This window comes from Colossoma macropomum, unplaced genomic scaffold (assembly GCF_904425465.1).
Source record: "Colossoma macropomum unplaced genomic scaffold, Colossoma_macropomum, whole genome shotgun sequence".
In the NCBI taxonomy this organism is placed as follows: Eukaryota; Metazoa; Chordata; class Actinopteri; order Characiformes; family Serrasalmidae; genus Colossoma; species Colossoma macropomum.
Window position 1 is genome coordinate 3,576,818 of NW_023494791.1, and position 12,813 is coordinate 3,589,630.

General features: G+C 41.2%; 1 protein-coding gene across 1 annotated transcript in view; it reads right to left on the reverse strand.

Annotated features, from left to right (window-relative positions):
- The window catches only part of elovl5 (ELOVL fatty acid elongase 5), a 31,315-nt gene extending 23,130 nt beyond the window's left edge, over positions 1-8,185 (reverse strand). Inside the window, exons 1-2 of the mRNA XM_036573666.1 lie at positions 8,051-8,185; positions 2,706-2,770 (exon numbers count right to left, since the gene is read on the reverse strand). Of these exons, the coding sequence (XP_036429559.1) occupies positions 2,706-2,763 (58 nt within the window). The 5' untranslated portion in view covers positions 2,764-2,770; positions 8,051-8,185. The remainder of the gene's footprint in view (positions 1-2,705; positions 2,771-8,050) is intronic.
- Positions 8,186-12,813: the final 4,628 nt, after the last annotated feature.

The following is a 12,813-nucleotide window of genomic DNA, read 5'->3' on the forward strand; positions in this document are numbered from 1 at the left end:
GTATTAAATGGAACAGGTAGGGGAGAAGACACGTCACTGTGTGCGATGCAGCCCTGAAATGCAGCCTAATTTAGCGTGTTGTATTTCAGGGCAGTCAGTGCTCTCTCTCTGCCCTCTTCAGTATAAAAGCTGGTTAAAGACTAGGCAGGGATCAAATTGTTCATACTGAAATCAAATTAACCTGAAATCTGACTTTGCAAGCCTGAATTTGACCCACTATAATCTAACACTGAAAAATAACATCTGAGAACATCCAGAATGGGAGAAAACACAAAGTGCCAACGTAGGCCCAACCCCATTTCTTATTTTTAGCCCTCATCTTGCCCCTTGGAACTGAGTTAAAGGGGTAGTGGTTGAAATCTTCCCTCTGAAATGGGACCCTCAAATAAAAAGAGCATCACTTCATTAACAGCTACCAGCGCTGCTCTGTAGGCGACCCTGCCAGTCTGCAGTGACAGCAGAGGAGGGTAAAGTTCAGCTCCACACTGCTGGGCTTTAGTTACATTTAGGGACTCATATGCCTTCAAAGCAATTATTTATTATCACCCACTAATTCTTCAGTGATATGAAGCTGAAGTCAGATATTCACCAGCTTCTTGTTCGAATATTCCCGTTCCACCTTAAATAGTGCAGCAGTTCTGACACCTGAGGCATTGCTGCACCATAGAAAATTTAGGAATGGGAAATTTAGCTAGCTACCTACATCAGCATACTACCGATTTTTATGCTTGTTTTGAAGAAAAAGTCTGCTATTGTAAATTCACTGTTTTTGTGAGGTCACCACAAACAAACTCATTTATATACACCAATCAGGCATAACATTATGACCACCTCCTTGTTTCTGTGCTCATTGTCCATTTTATCAGCTCCACTTACTATATAGGTGCACTTTGTAGTTCTACACTTACAGACTGTAGTCCATCTGTTTCTCTGCATACTTTGTTAGCCCCCTTTTACCCTGTTCTTCAGTGGTCAGGACCCCCATGGACCCTCACAGAGCAGGTACTATTTGGGTGGTGGATCATTCTCAGCACTGCAGTAACACTGACGTGGTGGTGGTGTGTTAGTGTGTGTTGTGCTGGTCTGAGTGGATCAGACACAGCAGTGCTGCTGGAGTTTTTAAACACTGTGTCCACTCACTGTCCACTCTATTAGACACTCCTACCTGGTCAGTCCACCTTGTAGATGTAAAGTCAGAGACGATAGCTCATCTGCTGCTGCACAGTTTGTGTTGGTCATCCTCTAGTCCTTCATCAGTGGTCACAGGACGCTGCCCACAGGACACTGTTGGCTGGATATTTTTGGTTGGTGGACTATTCTCAGTCCAGCAGCAACACTGAGGTCTTTAAAAACTCTGTCTGATCCACTCAGACCAGCGCAACACACACTAACACACCACCACCATGTCAGTGTTACTGCAGTGCTGAGAATGATCCACCACCCAAATAGTACCTGCTCTGTGAGGGTCAATGGGGGTCCTGACCACTGAAGAACAGGGTAAAAGGGGCTAACAAAGTATCAGAGAAACAGATGGACTACAGTCTGTAACTGTAGAGCTACAAAGTGCACCTATACAGTAAGTGGAGCTGATAAAATGGACAGTGAGCGTAGAAACAAGGAGGTGGTCATAATGTTATGCCTGATTGGTGTATTTCCCCTATCCAGCCGAGAGCAGTTTAGCTCTGCCCCCTGATGCTGACATTATAAGCAGTGTTTCAGCCCTGTGTTTTACACCACAAAACAGGACAGCCTATCAGAACAGAGCTCATTTACATACATCAGTCTTAAAGGCACAGTAATGAAAACATAGTCATGAAAAAATGAATTATGAAACAACTTAAATGTCGTAAGTGAAGAAAAATGTAGAATATGGACCCTTTAAAACGAATCAGATCTCAGAAATCATTGGAATTGATTACCTGTAAATATTAGAAATAACTCAGTACTGTTTTTTAAGACTTAAAATGAACTTTTTTACACTAACATTTTAAAATCATCTTCATTTTATTATTACTATTACTTTTTATTGTTCTTGACTAGTTATTTTTGCTTATATTTACTCTGCATTTTTGATATTTCATAGATTCATATTTATGTACACCACTTGGTCAAGTGTTGTTCTTTCCAATGTCCTTGTTAAATAAAACGTACTTAATTTACAACATATGTAGTTAGAAAAAAAACCTCTCTGTAAATATTATTTGAGGATTTACACACAATGAGAGGCTTAATATTATATTATAGTTCATTTCCCACTAAATCCTATTTGGCCAGCCATTATATGACAAGGATTAACATTGAGTAACATGGATTTACTTCTTAATAGAGAATTAAAAATGCCTTTACTAGTGTATAACATAAGCCTTAATTAGCCTCAATGAGCCACAGTCAGAATTAGCAGCTGACACTTACTGGCACGCTTAAATTTCAATGTATTTATTTGCAGGTTTTAAATAATCCTGCAAGACCTGCAATGTAAAGACCTGGCAGGTCTGTAACTGAAGCATAAAGCAATGTTTCAGCAGTAAAAGCATTAGCAGCATCTTCCCTGTCAAAATGTGACGGTCAGCTGTCAAAATGCAGGTCAGGAAAATGTGGTCGGAGTTTTTGAAGTGCACTAAAAGGAAACAGCCCAAAGATCAGAGGCCTTCTTTGTCCTCAGTGAAGGCGCTGTGCATAAATTAAAGGAGGCAGGCTGAACTCACCTCTGGGACCCATCCATGAGTCAATATATGTGTTCAGTCTGTGATTAAAGGCCTCCATCTTCAGCCTGTGGAAAAGGACAGCAGGATTAGCTCACCTTCTCACCTTAAAGAGCTCGAACAAACAAGGACAAAACACAAAATATCAGTCTGAAGAACCATTTCATGATGCAAAGTACACTTTAATCATCCAAAAGGTTCATGTTTCTTTATCAACTTCTTCAACCATTTTATTTGCTAAAGAACCCTTAAAGAACCATCTTTTTTTTTACCATTTACTATCCAAAACCACCAGTGAACCTACACGAGTCTCCTGAGTTTATATGGAATGTAGATGATGGGAAAATAGCGGAAAATCTGAAATAATGTGTTTTCTTTGGGGACTATGTTGCCTCACAACACCCTGCATGTATCCCTCCACCATGAACATTTTTTAGAGGCCAAAATCTTCTCAAAACTATCCTAAAACAGTGTCTCAGACATCAGGCATTGAATTCATCACCACGTCATATAATAACTTTCTGTGAGGGAGCTTTTAGAGGTGGACGTCTGGTTCCTATCACCACCACTGTGAACAGTTCCGACTCTGTAAGTTTCTCTAGAACAGAGCGTTTCACACCCAACCACTCTGAATGACTTTGTACTCATGTTAACCATTTAGTTATGCAGAAATGTTTAGAAAAATCAGTGGAGTTCCCCTTTAAGACACTGCCTGGTTAAACGTGCGCTTTCCTAGATTCAACATTGAAAAATGATTAACAAAATGTTTGTTATTTCACAAAAAGTTTGTTATATTAAGTCATTATATTACATCATACTATATTACGTCATATTATGTTACATTATGTCATATAATCCCCTATATTACATTTTATATGTCATATATACTCCTATATATAATCCTGACCACCATCTCCAGCCTGTGGAAAAGGATAGTGAGACTAGCTCACCTTCTCACTCTCCCCCATTGAAGTGAGGGCTTAAGCAGCTCGAACGAACGAGGACAAAACACAGAATTGCTTAAGGAGGCAGTGAATGTCACCTGAATCGTTTTCAGAGACAAAATAGAGCTGAATTAGCTGCATGGACCACAGTTACTTCACTCGAGATGGACCTCAGCTGAATGTCTGCCGAAGCTCCGCACAGTTCAGGTTTAGACTATGTTAGGAAGACAAACTACTGGTCCTCACAGCAGCTGACACTAAACACACATCCATTTAGTTATAAACAGCTGCTGAAAGCTGTCTCGCTTCATATTATCACAGGACTTAAACTGTGAAATGTGACTTGCCAGCTGCTCAGTGCTGTACGTTATTAGAGTTATTAGAGCTCAGCACTGAATCAGTTCACTCACAACAGCAATCCATACAGAGCTGGGTGAGAGTCAGAGACTGTACTGATTTAATTACCATCCAATACAGCCACGTACACTGCTAAAAAGATGGTTCTTTAAGGGTTCTTTAGTAAAGAAAATGGTTCTATATAAAACTATGAACACTCGAAGAAGACTTCGCATGATTAAAGCTTTCTTCGCATAATGAACAAGGTCTTCAGAATGTGCTCTAGATGGTTCTATATAGAACCTTTTTGAAAAGTGTTCTATATTGCACCCAAAATGGTTCTTCTATTGCTATGATGTTAAGCTCGTAACAATAGAAGAACCCTTTTAGGTGCTATACAGCTTATATGTACCCTTATATACCCTTTTCAAAAAGGTTCTATATAGAACCTTTTACAGCACATTCTCCATCGATGTGAAGAACCCTTTAACAATGCCAAGAACCCTTTAATCATGCAAAGGTTCTCTGGAAGAGCAGAATGTTTAGGCCTCACTGAGCTACACTTATTTAACGGCATTTTTAACACAAATAAATGTTTCATTTCTCTGTAATGCCAATCCAGGTGGACGCTGTTACAACATTTTATAAACGTTTATTTATTGGTATTGGCAGATTTGTTATTGATCAAATATCAGATGTTGGCATCAGCCCAGAATTCCCATATCGGTCCATCCCTACAGAGTCTCCTGAAAAGAATGGAAGCTGTAATGAAGGTAAAGAGTGACACTCTGAACACTCAAACAGCTGACATTAGATTTAGTTGTTGAGGATTTCATGTCATTTTCTGCTTTTTCTCTGCTGGAAAATGAATATTTTGTACTTATTGGCTTTTTTGATTAGAAATTAAATTAACGAAGGGATGTCTCTGACTTGCTCAGTGCTGTAATTAAGTTACAGTTATTAGTATTGAGTGGATGACAGGTGAAAACGCTGGATGGGACATCGGAGAAGATAACAGAATAAATCTGATCCAATCCTGTAACAAATCTGTCCTGAAACAGCTCTCACTCCCTCTGTGTGAGGTGATGTGATGACGTTAGCTGTGTAGCTCCTAATGTGGGATTAAGAGTGATTGAGTAGTTTCAGCATCACAGACCAGGGTTTCTCAACCACTAGGCCGTGGACCACCCTCTGGTGGTCCTCTGGCCAATACTGAGAAGGAGTCCATAGTCCATAATCATTTCTCATAAAAATCAATGAAAAAATAATATTAATACAATGGTGCAAAAAAGCAGCTTCATCTATTTTTAGCCCCTTGTCTCTAGAAATGAAACACACCGCCCCAAAAGTTTCAACTGTCCACTCGCGAGTGAGAAACTTATAATAAAATTAAAATAAAAATATAATGAAATAAAAGTTCTGCATTTTTAGGCGTACAGCAAGTTTATATTCACCTCATCTGTTGATATTCTAAACTAAATCATACTAAACTAATCAAAATTAATCATTTGAACTAATCAATCATTTAAACTAATCAAATTAATCAATCACCCATTACAGAACTGACTCTCTGTGTGTTTTTCCTTTCTTTGTTTCCTTTGCTGAGTTGAACAGCCGCCCATCCTGTGCGTCTGATGCTGCTGCCTCTTCTGCCTTGATCAGGTGCCACTGCTCGCCGTGCAAACCTCACCCTCACAACCTGACCCCACTGATGCCGCTGCCGCTGCTGCTGCTGCATGAACTAAACTATTCAAATTAATCATTTGCTCCACCTGTTTTCCCCGTTTTTGTACTATAATACTTTATACTAACAATGTTTACTATCCGGTGTCGACCAGAGGAGGATGGGTTCCCCTTCTGAGTCTTGGTTCCTCTCAAGGTTTCTTCCTGTTTCTCTTAGGGAGTTTTTCCTTGCCACTGTCGCCACTGGCGACGCTCATGGGGGCTCGGACCCGGATTTCTTTCTGTAATGCTGATTTCCTTGTAAAGCTGCTTTGTGACAACACCTGTTGTAAAAGGCGCTATACAAATAAACTTTGCTTGCTTGATATTCAATGTTCATTGATACATACTGCATGTTGTGGCACCCAAAAATTGCTGTGCTGAATTTGCCAAAACGTTTTTATTGTTTTCCTGTAGGCCTTCATGGTTGGGAACTCCTGTCCTAGACCACCTTTAGATGATCATCTTGAGGCTGGGCGTTCACTACACGACTCTAAACGGCAGTTTGTCATAGAATTTCATAGAACTTCATGTCTCTTTGTCGTGAGGGAGCTCAGACTAGCCGACAAGGCACAGAGAAGGTACAACACATATAGCAAGTTTAAACAAATAAGAACTCAAATTCCCAGATCTCCTCAGATCACATATCACTTATGAAGCTAAACTTACTGGACTTGTTTGGGCTTTTATGCACAGCGAAAGTGCAACTGGGGATTAAACTGTGGTGAGAAACACTGATACAGTGAGAGCTGGAGAAATAAATCACTACAAACTGGCAGCTGAGCTGAAACTGTAAAGAGGATGACCTGAAGTCTGAATCAACATTATAAACATTATAATCATGATATCGGCTCTTATCTGCCTGTGTTTTACACACGGCTCCTCTGTCTCCGCTCTGCTGTTCAGGTGGTCTGCATGTGCATCTCTTCACCTTTTCCTCCACTCTTCTAGCTCTCTGATTGGCTGTTGTTTAAATCACTTTTTCATAATGTCTGCATAATCCAGTCCTTGAGATATAATCAAAGTGATTCAGAGTGGTTTGGTGTGAAATGGTTCGGATGTCTTTACAGTGGTGGTGATAGGAACCAGGGGTCGCCATGACTACAACACAAATATAGACATTTTATTTACCATCCAAAACCACCAGTGAACCTACACGTGTCTTCTGAGTTTTACATGAAATGTTGATGTTGGTAAAATATTGTTATATTATGCCATATAATCCTCTATTATAGCATTTCAAACACTTTCCTATTGTCTGTAATAGCAAACCATATAACCACATAACCATAACTAACTGTAATTCTGTAACTAACATTTCTAGTTTCACTCTGGACAACAGTTAATCAGTTCTTAAAGGGGAACTCCACCGATTTTTTCTAAATTTCTGCGTAATTACATGGTTAAATAGGTCTACACAGTTCATTCAGAGTGGTTTGGTGTGAAATGCTCTGTTCTAGAAAAACTTGCCGAGTCAGAATTGTTCACAGTGGTGATGATAGGAACCAGACGTCCACCTCTAAAAGCTCCCTCACAGAAGGTGTATTACACTGAATGCTCGTGAATTCACTGCCTGATACCTGAGACACCGTTTTACAACAGTTTTGGTCTAAAACGTTATTTAATCCATTTATTTTAATCAATTCATGGTTGAGGGAACCATTAAGAGCATTCTAAGGCAAAACAGTCCCCAAAGAAAACTTATTATTCCATATTTATGCCTATTTTACCATCACCAAACGTTAAAATAGCTAATAAGACGCGCAGGTTCACTGCTCCTTAAATGAAACGGCTATATTTGTGTTGTAGTCATGGCGACCCCTGGTTCCTATCACCACCACTGTAAACAAATCTAAGTCTCTAAGTACAATGGACCATCACACCAAACCACTCTGACTGACCTTTGCTTACACTTCAACCACTGAATCGTACAGAAATTTTAAAATATCGGTGGAGTTCCCCTTTCAGAGCTGAACATGGGGCGTGCAGCAGCAGGACAGCAGGATCTACTTTTACAGCCACAACACATGACTTTCCAAAGAGAGCGTTTCTTGGCCAGGAGACACGGTGGACGCCCCAAATGAGGGCTATTCAAAAGAAAAGAGTCTGTTTTGGCTCTGACGGGGGAGAAAAAGGCGCCGCTTCGTGCTAAAAGTGCGTAATACGCCTTCGCAGTAACTCCATCCTCTGCAATACAGGTCACAGAAACGGGCAGCATCCAGGCTGCCTTATGAGGCATCTGCTGTTTTAGAGGCTCAAATGTAGCCAGAATGGAGGGTATTTAAGCAGATTGAGCTGAGAGAGCTCCAAATAGAGCCTTTCCCCCCTAAAACCCCCCAAACATACCTCTGTTTCCCCCTCGTCTGCTGTCCTTGTGGAGCCGGCGGTGCCTGCGTCTCTCTGTCTGCTCAACTCTTTGGCGAATGAGTGGAAAAAGCTGGTGAAGTGAGAGCGCGTCATGAGGGACGGAGCTAAAGCAGCATCTAGCGGGATGGGTGCAATGTCTCACAGTAGCCTGATAGGACAAAGTCTACTGCCTGCCCTTCTCAGCCTCGAGTTACAGTGAGCTGATAAAGTTTTTTTTCCCCTTCCTTGATGAAAAAGGACTATTAGAAACCATTTATGATTAAAACCTAACGGTTTTGCTTATTAATAGTTCCCAACAGAGATCTGGATCCCATTAGGAAACCAGGGCATGCATTTGGAGTCAGCCATTGGTCAACTAGTAAATTATTAGGATCCTTTACACTGTGATTTTACCAACATCTGGCAAATCATAGTTTTACCTGGTGGTTTTGGATGGTAAATAAAATGTCTATATTTGTGTTGTAGTCATGGTGACCCTTGGTTCCTATCAGCACCACTGTAAAGAGATCTGAACCACACACCAAACCACGAATGACTTTGCTTACATTTTAACCACTGAATTATGAAAATTTTGAAAAATCGTTGGACTTCCCCTTTCAGAGCTGACCACGGGGCGTGCAGCACAAGGACAGTAGGATCTACTTTTACAGCCACAACACAATTTTTAATGAACCCTTTAAAACAGTCAAAACACGTTACAAAACCATAAAGAACCAAAAAAAAAAACATTAAATGTTTTTTTTATTGATTGATTGATTGATTGATTGATTGAGGAAATATGAATTGTGTGAACCTCATCTAAGCCAACAAAGCTAACATGGGGTGTTCTGAATGGAAAAACAGTCTCTACTGACTTTGGTTAGTTTGGCTGTAGGCGGTGGACTCAGTGAGGAGCTGGGTTAAGGGGCAATTCCACCAATTTTTCAAATTTCTGTATAATTCTATCTAAATCATTTAGTCATTCAGAGTGGTTTGGTGTGGAACGGTTGATTTAAATTAGAGACGCAGTGGTGGTGATAGGAACCACGAATCACCATGACTACAACACAAATATACATATTTTATTTAGAATCCAAAACCACCAGTGAACCTACGTGCGTTTTTAGTTTTTATATAGAACACTGATGATGCTAAAATAGTCATAAATCTGAAAAAAAAAAAAGCTTTCTTTGGGGACTATTTTGGGTCACAACGTCCTGCATGTGTCCCTTCATCATGAAGGGATTAAAATAAATGGATTAAAATACATTTTAAGCCTCTACTGTATCAAAAAACTATCATAAAACAGTGTCTCAGACATCAGGCAGTGAATTCATAACTATTTCATGTAATAACTTTCCACTGTAAACAACTCTGATAAGTTTCTCTAGAACGGAGCTGTTTACATCTCATCCACTTAATTATGCAGAATTTTTGAAAACTTGGTGGACTTCTCCTTTAAAGTTTGTACTCCTGCATTCACACAGCCCGTTCTTGGATTATGTGTGTTATTATTATTATTTGTATTTGTATGGACAGTAAACAGGACTGTATGACCAGTAAAGGTTGAACTGAACACACTCGCTGTCCGGGTTTAAGACCCGTGCTGGAGATCATAACTCTCGATAGGCGTTGACCGTCTCTCGCCCAAAGTCACCCGATCCATGTGGAGGCTGAGCGGACCAATCAGAGCGCGCCTCTCACATTGCTGCGAAGAGCAGAGAGGGCGGACTGCGCATGACACACAGGCACGAGTGGGGGCCCGGTGGGGGCGCGAGGAGGAAGGAACAGAGAATGTGTGCAGAGGAGAACTGCCACTCAGCAATGTCTTCTGGGTTTGTCAGACGATAGAGGGCGCTCCCGAGCGAGCCCAGAATGAATGGGGTTCTATGGAGTTTCTGTTGAATCACAGTTAAACATTTTTAATATAAAGGTAGCAGTAATGCCAACCAATCAGCACTCAATAATGCTAACCAATCAGCACTCAGTAATGCTAACCAATCAGCACTCAATAATGCTAACCAATCAGCACTCAGTAATGCTAACCAATCAGCACTCAATAATGCTAACCAATCAGCACTCAGTAATGCTAACCAATCAGCACTCAGTAATGCTAACCAATCGGGACTCAGTAATGCTAACCAATCGGGACTCAGTAATACTAACCAATCAGCACTCAGTAATGCTAACCAATCAGCACTCAGTAATGCTAACCAATCAGCTCTCAGTAGCAGTAATGCCAACCAATCAGCACTCAGTAGCAGTAATGCCAACCAATCAGCACTCAGTCATGCTAACCAATCAGCACTCAGTAATGCTAACCAATCAGCACTCAGTAGAAGTAATGCTAACCAATCAGCACTCAGTAGCAGTAATGCCAACCAATCAGCACTCAGTCATGCTAACCAATCAGCACTCAGTAATGCTAACCAATCAGAACTCAGTAGCAGTAATGCCAACCAATCAGCACTCAGTAATGCTAACCAATCAGCACTCAGTAGAAGTAATGCTAACCAATCAGCACTCAGTAGAAGTAATACTAACCAATCAGAACTCAGTAGCTGTAATGCTAACCAACCAGCGCCCAGTAGCAGTAATGCTAACCAATCAGCGCTCAGTAGCAGTAATGCTAACCAATCAGAACTCAGTAGCTGTAATGCTAACCAATCAGCGCCCAGTAGCAGTAATGCTAACCAATCGGCTCTCAGTAGCAGTAATGCCAACCAATCAGCTCTCAGTAGCAGTAATGCTAACCCATCAGCACTCAGTAGCAGTAATGCCAACCAATCAGCACTCAGTAATGCTAACCAATCAGCACTCAGTAGAAGTAATGCTAACCAATCAGCGCTCAGTAGCAGTAATGCTAACCAATCAGAACTCAGTAGCAGTAATGCCAACCAATCAGCTCTCAGTAGCAGTAATGCTAACCCATCAGCTCTCAGTAGCAGTAATGCTATCCAAAAATGGTTCTGTTGTTTTCTAAAAGGTTCTATACAAAACCATCGGTTACATCATTGCTGTTTGTGGGTCAGTTTTGACTCTGTGTCCCCTTTTCAGCATTTCTCTGCACATCTGAAGACAATTCTTCTGATTTCAACACTGTCCTCAGTTTCAGACGCCTCTTCCATTTCACTACAAGCATCTAAATCATGGACAAACGTGAGAAGAGTGTGTGTGAGAGAAAGAGAGAGACTAAATGTGTGTGAGAGAAAGAGACTGAATGTGTCTGAGAGACTGAATGTGAGAGCAAGAGAGACTGAATGTGTGAGAGAAAGAGAGAGACAGAATGTGTGAGAAAAAAGACTGAAAGTGTGTGAGAGAGACTGAATGTGTGTGAGAAAGAGAGACTGAACGTGTGTGAGAGAGACTGAATGTGTGAGAGAGAGAGAGACTGAATGTGTGTGAGAAAGAGAGACTGAACGTGTGAGAGAAAGAGAGAGACTGAACGTGTGAGAGAGAGACTGAACATGTGTGAGAAAGAGAGACTGAACGTGTGAGAGAAAGAGAGACAGAACGTGTGTGAGAGAGAAAGACTGAACATGTGAGAAAGAGAGACTGAACGTGTGAGAGAGAGAGACTGAACATGTGAAAGAAAGAGAGAGACTGAACATGTGTGAGAAAGAGAGACTGAACATGAGAGAAAGAGACTGAATGTGTGAGAGAAAGAAAGACTGAACATGTGAAAGAGAGAGACTGAACGTGTATGAGAAAGAGAGACTGAACCTGTGTGAGAAAGAGAGAGACTGAACATGTGAGAGAGATGGAACATGTGTGAGAAAGAGAGAGACTGAACAGGTGTGAGAGAGACTGAACGTGTGTGAGAGAGACTGAATGTGTGAGAGAAAGAGACTGAATGAGTGTGAGAAAGAGAGACCGAACATGTGAGAGAAAGAGACTGAACATGTGAGAGAGACCGAACATTTCAGAGAAAGAGACTGAATGTGTGAGAAAGAGAGACTGAACAGGTGTGAGAGAGACTGAACGTGTGTGAGAAAGAGAGACCGAACGTGTGAGAGAAAGAGACTGAATGTGTGAGAGAAAGAGAAACTGAACATGTGAGAGAGAGAGACTGAACGTGTGAAAGAAAGAGAGACTGAATGTGTATGAGAGAGACTGAACCTGTGTGAGAAAGAGAGAGACTGAACATGTGTGAGAGACTGAATGTGTGAGAGAAAGAGAGACTGAACGTGTGTGAGGCTGAAAGTGTGAGAGAGAGACCGAACGTGAGAGAAAGAGAGAGACCGAACGTGTGAGAGAAAGAGACTGAATGTGTGAGAGAGAGACTGAATGTGTGAAAGAGACTGAATGTGTGTGAGAAAGAGAGACTGAATGTGTGAGAGAAAGAGAGACTGAATGAGTGTGAGAAAGAGAGACCGAACATGTGAGAGAAAGAGACTGAATGTGTGAGAGACTGAATGTATGAGAGAGAGACTGAACGCGTGTGAGAGACTGAATGTGTGAGAGAGACCGAACGTGAGAGAAAGAGAGAGACCGAACATGTGAGAGAAAGAGAGACTGAACACGTGTGAAAGAGACTGAATGTGTGTGAGAGAGACTGAATGTGTGAGAGAAAGACTGAATGAGTGTGAGAAAGAGAGACTGAATGTGTGTGAGAAAGAGAAACTGAATGTGTGAGAAAGAGAGACTGAATGTGTGAGAGAAAGAGAGAGACTGAACGTGAGAGAGAGACAACGTGAGAGAGAGACTGAACGTGAGAGAGAGAGAGACGTGTGAGAGAAAGAGAGAGACTGAACGTGAGAGAG